General features: G+C 40.6%; 1 protein-coding gene across 1 annotated transcript; it reads left to right on the top strand.

Annotated features, from left to right (window-relative positions):
• The first annotated feature begins 555 nt into the window (after window positions 1–555).
• LOC121417120 (dual specificity protein phosphatase 3-like) lies at window positions 556–19,396 on the top strand. The gene is made up of 5 exons (XM_041610701.1): window positions 556–643; window positions 6,079–6,223; window positions 7,024–7,135; window positions 16,766–16,880; window positions 18,020–19,396. The coding sequence occupies exons 2-5, from the start codon at window positions 6,099–6,101 to the stop codon at window positions 18,208–18,210; spliced, it is 543 nt and encodes a 180-aa protein (XP_041466635.1). The 5' UTR covers window positions 556–643; window positions 6,079–6,098; the 3' UTR covers window positions 18,211–19,396.
• The last annotated feature ends 1,808 nt before the right edge of the window (window positions 19,397–21,204 follow it).

Here is a 21,204-nt window from a genome sequence, read left to right as displayed (position 1 = left end):
TTGCACACATTGGTTTTAACTGGAACCAGTTGGCAACTGGTTTTCAATTGGAACCAGTTGTTCCAATTTCCCTATTGAAACCAGTTGGTCAACTGGTTTCAATTGGTTTTGCTCTAATTGGTTTCAACTGGATTTTGGTCCTGGGATTTTGCGGCCATTTTGGATTTTGGCCCGGCACACTTTTTTCTCGGACCCGAGACAAAAAATATTGCCATTTCATGTTGAGATAAGGTAAAAGGAACACAAAAAAACTTTTCCCACGGTAAAACCAAAAATCACCCATTTATAGCCCACTCCTAATTCTATAAAATCTAAATTAAACTACGAATGATTTATACGAGAACCCGTCTTTACGGGGGCCCGTTGCAGAAAGAGTTGCAATCAATCGCAACTCTAAAAATCATGCGAAACTTGATTTTCAACCAATCAACAGCGCGCATTTGGGACTTGCGATTGATTTTTTGACTTGCGTTTAAACGCAATTCTTTCTGCAACGGACCCCAGAGCAGACAACTGGCAGACATTGATAATCGATTATAAGTGTCTGACGTTTACGATAGAGCAATAGTTTTTTGATCTTGCTCACGAGGACTTCTTTCGCACCTCATTATGATCTGACATTGAATTTTTCTTAAGTAAAAAGGTGAGTGGTGCCTGGTGAGTTTCTATTGAGAGATGACATCTTAGGATAAAGATATGCAGTCAACATGGTCAATAAGTTATCTAGATCTAGTTTTATCTCGCCTGCGGCCTGCTCTCCGGAGTCGGTGCTTCCATTCGGCAAATCTCGGCCGAGTGATCGGTGACGGGAGGTCTTGTTCAGCCAGCCCTGCATGCCCCGCTGAATTTGATCGCGACCCCGTTCTTTGCAATACGGCGCGCTTGGCGTGGCGTGAGTAGACGACCCCCCGATCCCGACCACTCATAGCTCATAGGCCTAGTCTTAGCCTAAATATATATATATATATATTTTTTTTTGGGGGGTGGGAACTAGTCCCTTACAGACACGCATAAGCCTAGCGTTGCCGTTAAGTATAAAATTTTGGTCTGTAAATGGACCATTGGCATTAGACTTTTAATGTTAATAATAAGAAGTTGAACTGAAGCCAGGGAATTTTCCTCGACTTCTGGACTAACACTTCTCCACACTCAGATAGGATGCCTTCAGCCCTTATTCTTTTGGTACTGCCCAACGCCCCACAGTAAGAAGAGCCTAACGGGCAGGAATTGCGCATGTGTTGATGGCATGGTCATGGAGAAAGATCTGCTCACCAGCTCTCGATACCTGATTCAATTGGGGGTTGCAGGTGGACCACTAGGCACTAAACCAGGGTTTCCCCTAGGCTACTCTTATTTGAATAGTGCAGTGGGTTCTTAACGTGCAAAGGTGGTGACTCTCCATTTAACGTCCTATCCGAGGGACGGAGTGTTTTCCTTGTAACATAGTCTGCATCTATGGTCTGGAACAGGGGAGAGACGTTTACACACAACGCATCCGGCCACCTGGGGTGGACACGAACCCATGATCTTTGGTTCGATGGCAGACGCGTTACAGACTGAGCCAACTTCGCTCTTATCACAGAGTCTTGACAAGACTCCGTGAGTAAATAACAATATCAAAATCATAAAAAATTTGCTCATGAAGTCCTCAAGACTAGTTTTGCAAGGCTTTAGAAAAAAATCAAGCAGACAAAGGTAACCATAATTGTACGCAATGCCAATGGAGGTTAAAATGCCATATGTTTGGTTGGTATCACATTTTACTTACTATTTGGAGACTTCCGCTTGCAAACTGGCGAATTCTTGATGCTTGTCGAGAAGGTAATGAATTTGCCAATGTTTTGCCAATAATAATATTGTCATTAAACATTAAAAAAAGAATTAACACTGGGTAATTTGAAGTCGCTCTTTCTCTTGGTGATATCAGTTTTTCAAAATATTAATTAGATAATTGAGGTTATTCGCCAGTGTGTAAAATTAGCTCACGCGTGAATTGGGTCACACTAGTACCATACTTTGCCAAATCCATAAATTATGAGAAGATGGGATGTAACTTACTGATGTTTACATTTTTTTTAGCTAAAAGAAATTAAAAAGCTAAATAACTATAAGCTAAGTGATTTTGGATTGTTAAGGCTCCGTTTTGACAAGCAAAGTCGGCGACCGTGAGGATAAAAGACTCGCACATGGTATGTGCTGTGAACAGGGATTTATCTCCTGCGCAATTTGAATTACTATATCACAGAATTGTGATATCCCAACTGGAAATGTGTGCATTAGAAATCGCACATGGGGAAGTATATGGAAAACTGTTATCACTACCGGAAGCACGCGCGTACATGTATTACAGAAAAAAAAGACGGACGTAGCTCACTTTTTATGGTACTGAAAAAAAGACGCACTTGGCAATTTGAAACTGTGCTTATCGTAAATTGAAAGTTACTTGATTTTGGCTTTTCAGATATTTAAATTACATGTATGATATGGCTTCACTGTTCACTCACGGCGGGTGCAATTACCAGGAAAATATTTGCGCCCAGTCGTCAAAATTTTTGGGCTTTATGGGCGCAATTGATGGCTTTATGAGCGCGAATTTGCGCTCAGCGCCCGCTTATTTCAAGGTTTAAGCTAAGCTATGACAGGCATATAGAGGGCGGCATGATATTACCGCCCACTACATGCGTGTCATAGCTTAATTTTAGCTACTAACACAGAAGGTCTGTGAACAGTTTGTCTGTGAACAATTTCTCATTTTACAGAGTTCTAGCGAGCTCTTGTAATGGGTAGTTATCATGTAGGTGTTAATTGTGCATGCCTCAAGAACTGACACTTTTCTGTGACAAATCTCTTTATTTTGCTCGGTCTTGATTAACCCAGGGAGCCCAGGACTCGTCCGTGTGATACTAGGCACTAGGCCTGGGAGTAAACATCGATTGATCGAATGGTTCGATTGGCATGCACCAATCACCAATTGTTTAGGAAAATTTACACTAATCGAAAGTTCGGCAGATTACGATTATGACATTGGGATAACTCGAATACTCAAGTAATAACAAAATGACAAGAAAACAATGATGACAACGGTTTTTGAATACTTCATACAGTTTTAAAAATTATGTTACCGAGGTAATTTTTCAAAAATTATCAATGATTGTATCACATTCACAGTTACACACCAACATGAAAGCGCTCCGAAAATTTTAATCCCACCCGACCTTGCCCTCGATGCACAAAATAAGTTCATCATCTGCGTGCACAAAACAATAAGTGAACACACAACCAGCTCACTTGAGCTGATTGGACCTTCGGATAGCCAATGAAACTTTTTGGGAAGCAAAGAAGAAGGCACGTGGTTCCCTTATCAGGAAAGGTCCAGAGATGCCAACCCTCCCAATTTCATCGGGAGGCTCCCGAAAATACATCCCAACTCCCGCCCTTACGATTACCATCCTTATCCTCCCGAAATTACAATTTTTTTGCATTGATCAAATTGGATTGGAAGGACATGTATCGTCTGCTAACTTTAGCATGTAGTAACTCCATTACGTTCGCTGCTACTAAATTCTGTGTGAAAGGTAGACAAATAAGGAGCAGCGAAAAGCTGGTGCATGTGATATGACCAACGGGAGTCCACTGTGCACCAGGCCGGTAGGCCCGGCTAGCTTCGCGAGGCGTGTGCGTTCGCGGCCGCTGGATTTGTCGAGTCGTGCGGTGGAATATCGGTGTGTGATTTCGGCGTATTGATGGGTTGATATTGACACGAAATGGCGGAAAATCAACAAAAGAAGACCAAGAAATGGTCTCAGAAGTACCTGGGTGTTCGGAAGTCGGAAAGAGGAATTTACCATGCATTTTGCACAATTTGCAGCGTGGATATTTCAGTTGAGCACGGAGGTCGTGATGATAATTCGGAAGCACTTAACATTCGGGAGCAAACGGCATACATGGCATAGGCCTACGGACATTGCGAAGACAAGATCTTCGAGCTCCACTAGTACCCTGTTGTCTTTATTTCACCAAGCAAGGGACCAGCGCTGAGCTTTTCTTTACTGGATTTATAGTGGAACATAACCTTCCTATAGCTGATAGTGATAATTCCTCATTATTATTGTTGAACAGGTACTTCTTTTGTCCCCTCATTATTTTTTTTTAATGTAAAAATGCATATTTGATATTTTTTATGTTAAAAAAGTGGGAACACTGTTTATTTAAAAACATGTGAAATGCCTCAAAATAAGGGTCAGAGAGCATCTAGGACCCCGGCCGCAAGGCAACGCGCACATAATTTGGTCGCAGTTGCAAATCCTCCCTAATTCTGATTTCCAAAAGTTGGCATCTCTGAAGGTCATGACTTCAGAAATAAATTGACCCCTCCCCCATCTGTGTGTGTGAGGGAGAGAGAGAGAGAGAGGGAGAGAGAAAGATAGGGGTGGGAGCCAGAGAATTCCTTTCATGTTTCAAAACAATAATGCAACCTTTTTTATATCCCCCTCACACAATGAAAACTACATTCCAACATGCGCCCGTCTTCACCAGTACTTTCTCGACTAATCTCCAAAAATAGACCCAGTTATACATGTACATGTAGGTTCAAATGATAAAAAAAATCGTAATTTTGAAAGGTATTTCAAATTAAATGTTTTGCAAAATATTTTTTTTAAATACATGCGTAGCATCGTGGGCAGTGCCACAAGTGGGGGCGGGGACATGGTGTGGGCGAGGGATGAAATTGTTCAAGTGAAATGCTCCACCTGGGGTCAGTCTCAAAGAACACCTTATGAATGAGATATTTACATCTTTGGGCTTAGGACTTTGGACTCGGCTGATCTTGGCTGATTCATTCATATGCAGGGGTGTGGCACTTGGAAGGATGCATGCATAATACCAGAGTACCAGCATTGATTTAGGAAAGATTTTCATTGGAACAATAAACCGAAAGTTTTAATCTCATGATATAAATATCATGGAAAAGGGGGAAAAGGGCCTACTTTCATTTATTCTAAACATGTGACTTGATGGAGATTTCTTCAGGGGGGGTCACCATAAAGTAGGTCAACTAATGTGACTTAAAAGACGTGATTCCTGACAATCAAATAATTCGATCATTTTTTCAGGAAATAATCGAATGGTAAAAAACTAAAAATGACAATCGTCCCAGGCCTACTAGGCACACATGGTATTCTCCAAAATGGGGTAGAATGGGGTCGCAATAGCACTCCAAATAAATTGGGGGAATATAGATTATGCACTTACCTCAATTATATGGATGAAGCCTCATGAAGTTCTATTGTGACACAGAACACTGACATTGAGGCACAAATGGGACCAACAAAAAAAGGAAAAGTCAGACCTCTATCGCGTTTGCGCTCGGTATCGATTGGCCATTTTGTTTTCAATTTTTAAAGAAGGAGAACGAACGTGACAGAACTTTTCCTTTATTTTGATGGTCCAGTTTGTGCCTCGATGTCAGGATTCTTTGTCGCGATGCACCATCCATACATTCGAGGCAAGTGCAATTCATAAAGCTCCCTGGGTTCGGTCTTGGAGAGCTCTTGTCATAATAATGGGGAGTTAGGTGTCATGCATGCCTCTAAAATAGATACTGATATCTGACCAGTCTCCTGTTTTACAGGGTTGTGGAGAGCTCTTTTAAAAGGTAGCAAGGTGTTTGGGTAAACGTCCTTTCTTTCACTGTAAACTTGGTAAGCCAACAGAAGACGCATTGAGGATTGTTATACGTGAAACCATTTTATTACCACACAACCCAGTATCGTATCTGGTGAGGTGTAGTCTTATATCCAGATGTAATTACATTAAATTGCATTATACAACAGTGTCATGCATTTCTCTGTACTGATATCCGACCAATCTTGTTTTACATGGTTGTGGAGTGCTCTAGTAATGGGTAGCAAGGCCAAGGTCTCATCCATAACTCTAAAACAGATACTGATACATGTATCTGACCAATCTTTTTTTTTAACAGAGTTGTGGATACATGTAGCTCTTTTAATGGTTAGTAAAGTGTCATCTGTGCCTCTAAAACAGATAGTGATATCTGACCGATCTCTTGTTTTACAGGGTTTTGGAGTGCTCTAGTAATGGGTAGCAAGGTGTCTTGTACGCCTCGAGAGCTCATATTGATCTGTGAAGACCGAAAAGGTGCATTCAGTTTCCCAACCAACAATGAAGATGAAGTCTATGACCGTGTGTTCGTTGGAGGACGGTACGTTTTCTTAGCATTTTAGTATTTCACAAAGATATATGTATAAGTTTAGAGTTGCACTTAAATACTGATGCGTATATGCAACGCGCAATCGTATTGATCAATACACAGTATTTATGCCTCAGTCACATTTGCTCTACGGCGGCCGTACGGCGAGTTGAAAACGGCCATTTTATTCATTTTTATTCAAACCACCTATAATTATGTAGCAGGTACAGAAATTGTTAAAACGTCTTGTTTTCGACTTGCCGTATGACCGCCATAGAGCAAATGTGACCGAGGTATTTAGTGCGCATTCTTTTGGCATGATCTGACCAATGCAGTCATGCCTTTTATGATGTATGCAACTTGGCATCTACATGTACATGTAAGTCAAATTTAATAAATCTTTGTGAAACACCCCCCCCCCAGTTTCCATTTTCTGACTTTGCTACATTGTATGTATTATGTATTATTAAAAATATGTACCACGTGCGGCTCTGGAAGAAAATGTGTAATTGCTGAGATATTAGCAAAATAAACACAGAATTCCTTTTAATAATTGTCAGGCATTTTTCGGGCAAGTTTAATACAATTTCAAGTTTATACTTGCTTTTCTGTGTTTGTAATTATAAGTATTGTCAGTGTTCAGCTAAGATTTCAGTTTAAAATGTTATCAGATCAAGATTTATGATAATAGGGTGACAATTAACCTAGATTTCAATGACTTTGCTGCAACTACATTCTTCAACCTCTGAAATTCTGAATAATACCACAATGATGATACCCAGTTCATTTTTTTTTCATATTTTTTTCTCCAGCCAGACAGCCACAGACAAGGATAAACTAAAAGCTTTAGGTATCACCCATGTTTTGAATTGTGCCCAAGGGATTGAGGTCTTCAATGTAGATACAGATCAAAGATATTATCAGGTTTGAATTCAAATATTACTCTTCTTTCTGTGTGGATGGGCCGTGGTCAGGTGGTTACAACCCTCGTCTATCAACCAGAGGGACGTGGGTTCGAATCCCAATCATTACATCTTTTCCTTCAGCAAGAAATTTACAGTACCTACATTGTGCTGCGCTCAACCCAGGTAAGGTGAATGGGTACCAGCAGGAGTTATTCCATGAATGCACCAAGCTCATCTAGCAGCTCGAGCTATTTATGATTCTAATGGTGTTGCCTGAAACATAATCATAAAACCAGCCTCTGTTCAAGTTGGTCCATTATGATAGAGTTTGAAAATGGAGACATCAGCGACCACCTTAACAGGCATCTAATGATGTTGCCCGAAACATAATCATACATGTAGTACAATCCTCTGTTCAAATTGGTCCATTTCGATAGAGTTTGAAAACGGAGATATCAGTGTCTACATTCAGCATGAGGGAGTGAAGTGCATTTTGTTCATTTACTCATGAGCACCGGGTTTACCTGTATTGGAGGGCTTGTTGACAGTGTCACAATGTGACTGTAAGTCTATTTAGTGTTAACCCCTAGTAACCATTCAGCTTGTATATAATAAAAGGAATTTGGGTGGTTGACTCTTGCCATAGTCCCAGAGTCAATCAACTGTATCTTTAAGTAAGTGATCAAAACCGCTGGGGTGTAAGGATTAGAATTTTATTTTGACTTCTCGACAAGCTTAGGTCATGAGCATTGGGTCATTTAACTTGATATATTTTGTTAAGTTCAATGGGTCTCTAAAATTCTATAGATGTTTGTTTTTATGTATGAGAGGAAAAGATTGTTGAGAATGTTTGAGATGGGAGTTTTGAATAGGTGAAATTAAAGCTTGGATAGTTAAGTAGTTTTAATTGGATATGTTCAGCGTGGAAGAGTAAAGCAGAGGAATATTGAGAATGTTAATGACTTTGTCTTTGTGAGAGTCAAGATGGAGTGGTGTTTGAGTAAAAGCAAATCAGAAATCGTTTGATTCTCGGGAGAGGAAGACCCTTCCACATTTGGTCTTAACTCGGAGTGTGAGGGTGTGGTTCTCGTAGGCCATTACTTTGGGTGTATGTTGCAGGCTGTGTAGTGCAGGCACAGCGGAGTCTTAATCCCCATCGTTGGCAGGCTGGATCCAGGCAGCACAGGCCAGGTAAAGCCACCACATCTGCCCTCATCTCACCAGGCACGACTGTTCCAAAGAACTGGACGAGCTGGGCTCGTACTTCATCCTTGAACTCAGAGTTCGTGACTAGTGATTCATCGTAGCAATCTTCGTACTGTGGCTCTCAGCCCTCATCATTTCGTCCGCGATTCTGGACTGGCTTTTCGTTGAGAGTTCGCTCGCTTTACTTCGCGTCGTCGAAGCCACCGCAGCTCGCTCTTAGACGACTATATTCATCGGACCAACGATAGTCATTGACGATGTCGAAGGGGTCCTTATTCTGAACTATTTAAATTATAACCAGATTAGATATACTACGGTCCAGTGTAGGTATTCATCCAAGTATAAACCCTCTTTTGATGAAACTTAATTGGTGGAATTAATAACCAAGAATATTGTCACGTTTGGATGCCGAATTATTAGGCCTTGATTAAATATAAATCACTCTCATTAGATACCTATTGCAACATATTCAATATAGGTTAATTCATGCTGATGTTAACTGCTGAATACAGTTTGATGTTATGTTGATATGCATGTGATTCATGATTTAATTCTGATTATTCAATTTCTTTAATTATATGTACATCTATAGAGCTGGTCGCTCTGAATTAAATTTATGTTACATATAGATATTGAATGATTGTGTGATTATTGCAAGTGGTAACTACTTTCATTTCAAACAGAACCAAATCTATTACCAGACTGGGAATTTCAGTCCCAAGATCTGACATTTTGGCGACCACGATGGGACCCTCTTGTCCATTTGATAGGTTAGGTTAATAATGAAATGATTGTTATCATTGATTGTAATTATACTTGTATGTAGATCTGATAATGATATTTTGATCTCTTTTCCATTTGGTTGTTTTTACAAAGTTGTTGTAGGTCCAAGGTTGTGAAAGACAGTGGTGCATGTGGAGGTCAGGGCAAGGAGGCTTTACTGCGTGTACGCCTGTATGTGCCAGTGCTGTGTGCATCGGGACTTCATTGCGCTGCGTAACTGTCTGCATATGGTAAGTTTGTAACTAAACCTGTGGAGTGGCCTACAGTATGGAGAGAGACAAGTTCATTGCACAAGGAGAGAAGTTTGGTTTAGAGGGTGATAAATTGAGAGCATATGTTGATGGATGTGTGCGAGAAGCTAGAGATGAAAGAGCAGCAGCAAGGAGTGCTGAGGTTGCAGCTAGGAATGCCGAGATTGAAGCTAGGAAGGCAGAATCTTATATAATAGCTCAACGGGATGAAGCTAGGAAAAAAGAATCAGAGTTATTAGATAAACGGATTAAACTTGAAGAGTTAAGGAAAAATAATGGGACAGAAAATGTTTCACGTGCAGGGCATTCACATAAGCCTAGTATTCCGCCCCTCCCCTCCCTAGCTGATCAATTCAATGAAGCCCATGCAGATATGAGAATGAGGAGAATGAATAAAGCCCATCAGTCCAGTTCTAAAAATGGAAATCCTAATGTGAATAAGAGTAATAACAATGCAATTAATCACACTAAGGTTGAAAAACCAGGTAAGTCCAAATTTGATGACAAGAAGTGTTTCAATTGTAATAAATTTGGACATATCTCTTTTAATTGTCCAAACAAGAAAGGTCGTCGAGAGATGGGAGCCAGTGTTGTCGCAGGCAGGTCAGCAGAAGACACATCAGCTGGAGATGATGCTGCAGCAGGACCTACCGACACTAGAGAGATGGCCGGACACTTCAACCACAAGAGTTTGAGTCTAATCGTGCAGGAGAATCTCACAGAAGATGGAAGCGGAGTGAAGTTGGCATCTGGTGACATTCTACCGGTACTATCGGCAGTGGCGAGTGGATCAGAAGTGGAGATGCCAGTCGTCGATGGATTGGTGAATGGGAAGCCCGTGGATGTTCTTCGCGACAGTGGTTGCACAACAGTCATCGTCCGATATGAGTTGGTGCGTGAAGAGCAGTTCTTTGGAGATAGGCTGACGTGTTTGCTCGTCGACCGGACGCTGAGAAACTTCCGACGTGCCAAAATCGACATAGATACTCCATACTTCAAGGGTAAGGTAGAAGCTCTATGTGTACCAACCCCTGTTTATGATCTTGTATTAGGTAATATTCCTGGAGCGAGGCAACCAGCTGATCCAGACGGAGACTGGACGCCAGGAGATCATCAAGGCAGTGCAGTGGAGACAAGAGGGCAGAAGCGGCAGGCGGGACGGACAAGGCCTCCTCTTCCTGTACCCAAGCCACTAGAAGACATTGTGTCAGTGGATAATCTCATCCAGGCCCAGAAGGAAGACAGCTCGTTGGATGCCTCTAGGAAAGCCGCTGAGAAAGGAGAAAAGAAGATAAGTAAGGGTGGAAATTCATCTTGCTTTTTCTTTAAGAAGGATGTACTCTATAGGGAATACATGGATGCAACCCCAGGGTCAGATGTTCTGTTACAAGTTGTCGTGCCCACCAAGTTCAGAAATCAAGTCTTAAAACTGGCTCATGAGTCGATTCTAGGTGGTCATCTAGGGAATAAGAAGACCTGTGAAAAGATCTTGATGCATTTCTTCTGGCCAGGTATGCATGCAGATGTAGTCCGGTATTGTCGGTCATGTGGGCCATGTCAACGTACTTCGCCGAAGGGAAAGGTCACGAAGGTACCTCTGGGATCAACCCCTCTCATCGATGAACCTTTCAGACGTGTGGCGATGGACTTGGTTGGACCGATAGAGCCGGCTAGTGGTAAAGGTAACCGATTCATACTAACTGTTGTAGATTATGCTACTCGTTACCCAGAAGCAGTAGCGCTTCGCCGTATTGACGCACAGACGGTTGCGGAGGCACTGATGGACATCTACTCCAGGGTAGGGATACCACGAGAGGTGTTGACAGACCGTGGCAGCCAATTCACATCAGAGCTGATGAAGGAAGTGAGTCGTCTACTCTCCATCCGGCAGATGACTACTACACCCTATCATCCTGCTTGCAATGGGCTAGTTGAACGCTTCAATGGTACCTTGAAGTCCATGCTCCGCAAAATGTGTGAAGAAAGACCCAAGGATTGGGAAAGGTATCTTAACCCCCTCTTGTTTGCTTACAGAGATTCAGTGCAGGAGAGCACAGGCTTCTCACCCTTTGAACTCCTGTATGGGAGAGCAGTTCGAGGCCCTCTTGCTATTCTTCAAGAGCTCTGGACGGGTGAGGTTGACGAGCCAGATACCAAGACTACTTACCAATACGTACTGGATCTGAAGGAGAGGCTGGAGTCAACGTGTCAACTTGCCCAGCAGAATCTCAGCAAATCAGCAGAGACATACAGAAGACAGTACAACAAGAAAGCCAAGGAGCGAAAATTTGAAGTCGACGACGAAGTTCTTCTTCTACTTCCAAGCGACAACAACAAGTTGTTGATGCACTGGAAAGGACCTTTCAAGGTGGTGCAGAAGGTAGGACCTCTCGACTACAAAATCGATTTGGACGGGAAGACGAAGACATTTCACGCAAACCTTCTGAAGAAATATTACAGGAGAGAAGAGGTAAGTGCGGGAGTGTTTGATGTTGTTTGTGTCTCTGTAGTGGACGAGGACGTATCCCAGGATTGTGAAGGAGAGAGTGAAGATGTGGACCCTTCGGTAAGAAAAGACATTCTTCATCTCCCTAATCTTAACCCTACAGAATCACTCAACGATGTGCAAATCAGTCCACAACTGGATGATGACCAGCAAGAGAAAGTCAACTCTCTTTTACATGAGTATGAAGAAGTCTTGACAGATATGCCGGGATCGACAAACCTAGGTAAGCACGACATTAAACTTGTCACTAAGGAGCCCATTAAGAGTAAGCCGTATCCATTGCCACATGCTCTGCGAGGTAAGGTGAACGAAGAGGTTCAAAAGATGATGGATTTAGGGATAGTGGAACCGTCCAATTCCCCTTACGCATCCCCTGTTGTTATGGTAAAAAAGAAAGATGGGTCTATTAGGTTTTGTTGTGATTATCGCAAATTAAACCAAGTCACCATAACTGATGCAGAACCAATTCCCGATCAGGAAGAAATATTTGCTAAATTGTCTAGGGCCAAGTATTTCACTAAAATTGATTTAACCAAAGGTTATTGGCAGGTACCCCTAACAGAAGAAGCCAAGGAGTTGACGGCATTTGTGACACCAGAAGGTTTGTACCAATTTCGAAGCATGCCTTTTGGGCTAGTTAACGCTCCAGCAAGTTTTAGTCGGATTATGAGAGATCTACTCCGTGGATTGAAGTATGTAGACAACTTCATTGATGATATTTTGATTCACACGGTAAGTTTTGAGGAACATTTGGATACCCTCCGGGAGGTATTCGAGAGACTGAAGAAGGCCAACTTGACGGCCAGACCAACGAAGTGTACAATCGGATGTGTAAGTATCGAATTTCTTGGTCATCGAGTAGGTCAAGGAGAGCTTCTGCCAGTGCAAGACAAAGTCGAAGCAGTGCAAGAAGCTCAAAGACCGAAGACCAAAAAGCAACTTCGATCCTTTCTAGGTCTTGTAGGTTATTACAGGCGATTCATTCCGAATTTTGCAGCCATAGCAGTACCCTTGACTGATCGAACGAAGAAGGGGGAACCACTTCTCGTGAAATGGGGAGATGCAGAAGAGGCAGCCTTCAATACCTTGAAGATGAAGCTCGCTAGAGAACCCATCCTCCATCTTCCAGACCTAGATCACCCTTTCATCTTGAGGACCGATGCTTCAGATAATGGCCTCGGGGCAATCTTGCTTCAGGAAACAGAAGGTAAGAAGTTTCCGATCGCCTATGCCAGCAAGAAGCTACTTCCAAGAGAGCAAGGCTACTCAGTCATGGAACGTGAGTGCTTAGCGGTTGTATGGGGAGTTCTGAAGTTTGAACCGTATCTCTATGGCAAGCACTTCCACCTAGAAACGGATCACCAACCTCTGAAATGTATTGCCAAGTCGAAGGTGGCAAACGCAAGGATCCTGAGATGGGCTCTGCTACTACAGCCGTTCCGGTTCACCATCACAGCGATCAAAAGTGTAGAGAACGTCGGTGCAGACTACCTAAGTAGGATACCGGATAATGATTCTACATGAAGCAGAAACCAGGATGAGTGTTTTTGGTTTTCTTGTAAATACAGTTATATTTGTATATATATATTAATTGTTTGATTTTCCTTCCAGGTTCGGAGAAACTCACTCCAAAAATTATAGAAATTTCTTGAAGGAAGGGGAGATATGTCACAATGTGACTGTAAGTCTATTTAGTGTTAACCCCTAGTAACCATTCAGCTTGTATATAATAAAAGGAATTTGGGTGGTTGACTCTTGCCATAGTCCCAGAGTCAATCAACTGTATCTTTAAGTAAGTGATCAAACCCGCTGGGGTGTAAGGATTAGAATTTTATTTTGACTTCTTGACAAGCTTAGGTCATGAGCATTGGGTCATTTAACTTGATATATTTTGTTAAGTTCAATGGGTCTCTAAAATTCTATAGATGTTTGTTTTTATGTATGAGAGGAAAAGATTGTTGAGAATGTTTGAGATGGGAGTTTTGAATAGGTGAAATTAAAGCTTGGATAGTTAAGTAGTTTTAATTGGATATGTTCAGCGTGGAAGAGTAAAGCAGAGGAATATTGAGAATGTTAATGACTTTGTCTTTGTGAGAGTCAAGATGGAGTGGTGTTTGAGTAAAAGCAAATCAGAAATCGTTTGATTCTCGGGAGAGGAAGACCCTTCCACATTTGGTCTTAACTCGGAGTGTGAGGGTGTGGTTCTCGTAGGCCATTACTTTGGGTGTATGTTGCAGGCTGTGTAGTGCAGGCACAGCGGAGTCTTAATCCCCATCGTTGGCAGGCTGGATCCAGGCAGCACAGGCCAGGTAAAGCCACCACATCTGCCCTCATCTCACCAAGCACGACTGTTCCAAAGAACTGGACGAGCTGGGCTCGTACTTCATCCTTGAACTCAGAGTTCGTGACTAGTGATTCATCGTAGCAATCTTCGTACTGTGGCTCTCAGCCCTCATCATTTCGTCCGCGATTCTGGACTGGCTTTTCGTTGAGAGTTCGCTCGCTTTACTTCGCGTCGTCGAAGCCACCGCAGCTCGCTCTTAGACGACTATATTCATCGGACCAACGATAGTCATTGACGATGTCGAAGGGGTCCTTATTCTGAACTATTTAAATTATAACCAGATTAGATATACTACGGTCCAGTGTAGGTATTCATCCAAGTATAAACCCTCTTTTGATGAAACTTAATTGGTGGAATTAATAACCAAGAATATTGTCACGTTTGGATGCCGAATTATTAGGCCTTGATTAAATATAAATAAATCACTCTCATTAGATACCTATTGCAACATATTCAGTATAGGTTAATTCATGCTGATGTTAACTGCTGAATACAGTTTGATGTTATGTTGATATGCATGTGATTCATGATTTAATTCTGATTATTCAATTTCTTTAATTATATGTACATCTATAGAGCTGGTCGCTCTGAATTAAATTTATGTTACATATAGATATTGAATGATTGTGTGATTATTGCAAGTGGTAACTACTTTCATTTCAAACAGAACCAAATCTATTACCAGACTGGGAATTTCAGTCCCAAGATCTGACAGACAGACTCCCTTTTCTTTTCATTCATTGTTAAAAAATTTGAATCTGTATTTTTTGTCACCTTGGGCCCGTTGCATAAAACTTTTTTACCTGAGAAAACTCAGGTTGTTTTTACCGGAGTTGTTGGCCTGTGCTAAAGTCAATGGCGGAAATCAGACTAACCTTAGTTTTCATTTTTTACCAGAGTTTTCTCAGGTAAAAAGTTTTATGCAACAGGCTCCTTGTGTATTTAATATGTATGAAAAAGGGTCGTAATATCTATGATGTTATACTATTAAAAGTAGTAGTAAGCACCACTGTCACCAGGAAAAATCACAAGCTTTTAGACATACCTTCCAAGAGGTAATATCGTCAAGTTTGCCTTTTCCCAGCGATCCATCCCTGAATGGAATAAACTCCCAAATCATAATAAAGGCAGTTTCGCTTGACAGCTTGAAATTTTCTTGTGAAACAACTTAGACAATACCCCTCACTCCATATAATGTACATCAGGGAAAAAATTACATAGGGGCTTGGACCGGTTTTGCTCCTGAAATGCTTTAAAAAATGACAAAAGAGTCTCTGAAAATCCCCATTCACTGTGATGCTAAAGCTATCAAATTTTGCAGATGTACATGTAAGAAGATGATGTGGAAAGGAACCTCCTACCCACCCCCCACCCCCCCCAAAAAAAAGAAGAAAATCCTTGCATCTTAGTTTTTTGCAGTTTCATCTCCAAGATAGGCTGCAGCGCCCTTTGAAGATAACTACATGTACAAAAGCGGTATATCAAAGCAATCAAATCAAGTCCATCTGGTACTCTAATCTATTGTTTCACATCCTATTTATCAATTAAAAAAATCAAACTATTATGATTGATGATTCTATCAAAGCAATTGAATCTAACAAATCCCATCTACATTGTATGCCTTTCCCCCATTTAATCTCATCTAATCACTGCCCCATCTTGCAAAGAGTTACGATTGATCCGATCGATTTCAACAATGTGAAAATCCGTCAAGTCCTAATTTTTTTCTACAGAAAATTTGCACAATGTACTTTGAGAAGAAAGATACGGTAAGCAGTACAGTGTACCTCACTTAATTGTCAAGAAAGCAATGTATACCTCTAATCAAGAAAATATTGTGAATAAACATGCATGTTGGAAGGTTACGTTGCTTTCCATAGAGTTGACCGCATCAAATGCAATTCTTTGGAAGACGGGGCCCTCGTCTAATCTAGTGCAACATTCCAATCTAATCGTCCCAGAGCTGTGTTCCCAGTGGATTAGTCTCTGGACTTTGAAACAGAGGGTCGTAGGTTCAAATCCCAGCCATAGCGTAGTTTCCTTCAGCAAGGAACTAATCCACATTGTGCTGCACTCAACCCAGGTGAGGTGAATGGGTACCTGGCAGGACTTTATTCCTTGAAATGCCGAGTGCGTGAAAGCCGCTTGAGCTACAGCCAGGGTAATAATATCCTTTGGAAGAGCATAGAGACGTTATTCATAATGTGATTCATAGGCGGCGGAAGCGGGGGGGGGGGGGGGGACGTGTCCCCCCTAAATTTTTTTTTGGATAACCTTTTTTTTTTTTTTTTTGCTTGTCAATTTTTTCCTGCATCCCCCCCTAAATTCACGTGGCCCCACCTGAAACGTGTGTTGTCCCCCCCTAAAATTTAGGTTGATGACCTTTTTTTTTTTTTGCTTGTCAAAATTTTTTGGCCGCTTGTCCTATTTTTTACATGTGTCCATCCCAAAATTTCAGGTGGACACCCCCTAAATTTATTGGCTTCCGCCGCCAATGATGTGATTATGTGACTTTGCAAGAACTGACTATTATTGTTATTATTATTCCTTCTCTTTCAGGATGTCAACATCAAGTACTGTGGCCTTCCAGTGAATGATGAACCTGAAGCAAACATCAAGAAACATTTTAAAGAAGCAGTCAGCTTCATTGATCAAGCCCTCAAACAAGAAAATGGTATTTTTCAAAATTCTTTTCTATTTATTTCGTTTCCAGTCAGAGCTAGTGCAAAGTATGCAATTTTTAAGAAAAGTACAGTAAAAAGAAAGCATATGGAATAAAAGGAGTTTCACCAAAAGCAATGCTTTAACAATATGGATCTCCCATGAAAATGTACAAATGGTTGGATGCTTAATAAAGCATAGAAAGAGTTAAGAGGGGATCAGACTGAGGATTTAGTCGCACAAAGACATTGGCCCGAATTTACAAAGCTGGTTAAACCCATGGTTTATGTAGATTTCCTATATAAATTTCCACGTACTATTAAAAATGTCCAATGCTGATACGTGCTTCTGTCACAGTGCGCCAAATTGATGCCTGTTGTTAAGACTAAGTATGCTACATGTATTTTATTCATGAGTCCACTGTTTGAAGAATGGACTCATTACTTCAAAACAGTGGACTCATAAAAAAACGTGGATAACCATGGCAACAGGCATCACTTTTGCGCACTGTGACAAAATCGCGTATCAGCATTGGACATTTTTTTTATGTACGCAGTAAATAAGCCTACCGGTAATGTATACAGGAAATCTGCATTACCCATGGGATCAACAGATGTTTTTAAAAACCACTTTTGTGAATTTAGGCAATTACATTTTATTTTTTATGAATGGTGACCAGCCATGATATTTCAATGGAGACTGATTGATCACTAAAGTAAAGAAATTCACATTCACCAAAGGCTTAAAATATCAACCAATGCAGAAGCCTATGTATACAATTTTTTTTGTTTTGCCTGTGGCCTAGTCGTTAAGACTCTCGTCTTTCAATCTAAAGGACGTGGGTTCGATTCCAAGCCATGGCAAGTTTTCCTTCAGCAAGAAATACACCCACACTGTGCTGCACTCAACCCAGGTGAGGTGAATGGGTACCGGTAGGAAGTGATTCCTCAAAAAGCTGTAGACCAGCTAAGCCGGGGTAATGTAGGAACGCCTTGAGCACCTAGCAAGGTGGCTAAGTGCGCTATACAAATGCTATATTATTATTATTTATTATGTCTATAATGATAACAAATTTAGGTATACGTGTATATGCCAGTAAGACTTGGTAATAATTATCTTTAACTCGATCCTCCTCTATGTGTCATTCCTTAGGCAAGGTTCTTGTCCATTGTGTAGCTGGTTTCAGTCGGTCAGCGACGGTGGCCATAGCGTACCTCATGATCAGACGAGGAATGACCGCTCAGGAAGCCACAAGGACTGTCCGAAGGAAACGACCCATCGGACCGAATGAAGGTTTCTTAAAACAATTATGTCAGCTTAACACAAAGCTGTATCCACTTTAGATGTAAGAGGAAATCTGTCATTTTTTTATTCACTTTTGTAATATTAAATGGGGAAAAAGATGGTCAGACAGCAACTTGCAAGTCATGTGTATATGAAGTGGCATGTATTCTGAAATCAGATTTCGTAAGCATGGTCGAAAGTTGGATTGCCAATCATGCCAAAAGTCTTAAAGAGAAGAAATTCAAATTCGCAATAGCAGCATATTTGGTGCTTAATTCATTCATCACTGTCTGGAGATGTTAACTAAAATTTTAAATGACCGTCCTAGATGGGACGTATTAGGGTATCACGATCGATGTCCGTCCATCTGTTACTTCAGTTTAACTTAACCTAGGCTGCCTGATGTATGATACTAGCATGAATCCCAGGAAGCATATCAATTTTTAGGCCAAAAGGTCAAAGGTCAAGGCCACAGTGACATCTATGGAAAGATATTGGAGAAAATGCGCTGTTAAATTTCATTGAGGCCTGTGTAAATGACAAGCGCACATTGCCAATTTACAGCAATTGATACTATTGTAACATGCTTCCTTTTGCCAAAGTACAATAGAATGTTTTGTTGTCCTTTACAAATAAAAATCATGGAAAAAAACAATTTATATTTTACATCATAGTATAGCAAGCCCATTATGATAAAGCGATTATGACAAAGTGATTTAAAATGACAAAGAAATCTCAAGAAATTTGAACATTTCTTCAGTAGACGTTATTATCGACAATAACTTGGGAATTTTGTGCAAATACCTTGCCTTCTAATATGCTGTCTTGCCTTGGGATTCCAACCAGTGGGGGGGGACTATTATCAGCCCCACCCCTTCGTGAACTGACTACAATTAACATACTCAGGGAGCATTTCATAGAAAATTTTGTCCTTGATTTTGATTGGCTAAGACCAAGAAGTACTGTTGCTATGGTAACTCAGATAAAACATGACTTGTCAGATGTAACGTCCAGCAAGTCATCATTTTATGCTCTCCTGGAATGTGTTTCATAAACTGTTCATAAGCTAGGCACAAGTTTACACACAACTGGGTCCCTCCTTACAAACAGTTACGATCGATCCGATCAACCACCACTATGGAAAGCCAGCAACGCCATCATCTAAAAATGCAAAGTTCTGTTAAAAACATTTTTCTTAAAGCCTGTGTATAGCTTTGGTTAAGGGTCAATAATGTGATTGATAATCGAATATCTAATATGACAGTCTTACTGAAGCGTAGAGACCGTTAGATATTTTTCCAACTGCACTTCTCTGAGAAAATTTCAAATATTCAAATCTTGGATATATAGCGCCCTCTCGGCGATGCTTGTTTAAATTAAAAAATGGGCATTCAAGCACTTATCTTATAAATTTAGTGATTAGATATCCAAAAGTTACAAAGAACATATCTTGAAAGTTTCAGCCCATTCCATGATTTGGAATAGGATTTAATTGGAAGACAAAAACACACAGATATTTTAATTTGATCGGGTGACCCGATCAAGTTAAATTTCCATGTAAAATCGCAAAATTTATCCTGTAAAACACATTTTCATTTCATATCCTCCACATCATAACTGTTATAGGGCATATCCATTCATATTAGCTAGCAATGAATTGGAACAGTGATAGGTGCATTTTGGTGGATTTACCAAAACTATACACAAGCTTTAATATGAAATATATTAAGCGTGCATCATTGTTCTGGCAATTCAGTATGCTTCTCTATATTTAAAATGGACATTGTGCCATTTTTTTGTATGATAAATTATGGCATTGATGGACTTCCATATATATATGGGGTTAATCGGATCAATCACAGCTCTTTGTAAGAATGGGCCCTTGTTGCCCCTCATAGGTACTAATTGCTAGATCAGGGCCCCGTCTTACATAGAGTTGAGATTGATCCGATCAATCACAACTATGGATAGCCAGCAACATCTATTATGCCATGTTTGTTCAAAATATTTTCTATGATATACTCTTGCATTCATTTATTTCTTGAAAGTTTTCTGTCCTCCTTTTTGTCTCACCTGCGAATCAGAGTGAGACTATAGGCGCCGCTTTTCCGACGGCGTCAACATCAAATTTTAACCTGAGGTTAAGTTTTTGAAATGACGTCATAACTTAGAAAGTATATGGACCTAGTTAATAAAACTTGGCCATAAGGTTAATCAAGTATTACTGAACATCCTATTAGAGTTTCATGTCACATGACCAAGGTCAAGGTCATTTAGGGTCAATGAACTTAGACCATGTTGGAGGAATCAACATCGAAATCTTAACCTGAGGTTAAGTTTTTGAAATGTCATCATAACTTAGAAAATATATGGACCTAGTTCATGAAACTTGGACATAAGGTTAATCAAGTATCACTGAACATCCTGCATGAGTTTCACGTCACATGACCAAGGTCAAAGGTCATTTAGGGTCAATGAACTTTGGCCGAATTGGGGGTGTCTTTTGAAGTACCATCATAACTTTGAAAGTTTATTGGTCTAGCTCATTAAACTTGGACATTAGAGTAATCAAGTATCACTGAACATCCTGTGCGCGTTTCAGGTCACATGACCAAGGTCAAAGGTCAATGAACTTTGGCCATGTTGGGTTTTTTTGTTGAATAACCATCATATCTCTGTAAGTTTATTGGTCTAGTTCATAAAAAGTGGACATAAGAGTAACCATGTATCACTGAACATCTTGTGCGAGTTAGAGTAGTATTCAAAGTCAGCACTGCTGCTATATTTGTACCGCGTGATGCAGGTGAGACGGCCAGAGGCATTCCACTTGTTTTACAATAGACATTGTGCAAATCCTTCAAGAAATTATGACACTGATGGATTTCCATAGAGTTATGATTGATTGAATTGATCATCAATTGTAATTCTTTGTAAGATGGGGCCCTGATTCAGCTGTAGTTGGAATGAGATCTTTAAAGATCATGATTCTCATTATTAATAGTAAGTAGCACCAACCATCTCAGTGGATATCCAATAACTTTTGGTAAAGTTGA

Source organism: Lytechinus variegatus, chromosome 6 (assembly GCF_018143015.1).
Source record: "Lytechinus variegatus isolate NC3 chromosome 6, Lvar_3.0, whole genome shotgun sequence".
NCBI classification, from domain to species: Eukaryota; Metazoa; Echinodermata; class Echinoidea; order Temnopleuroida; family Toxopneustidae; genus Lytechinus; species Lytechinus variegatus.
This window is presented reverse-complemented; position numbering and strand designations above follow the sequence as displayed.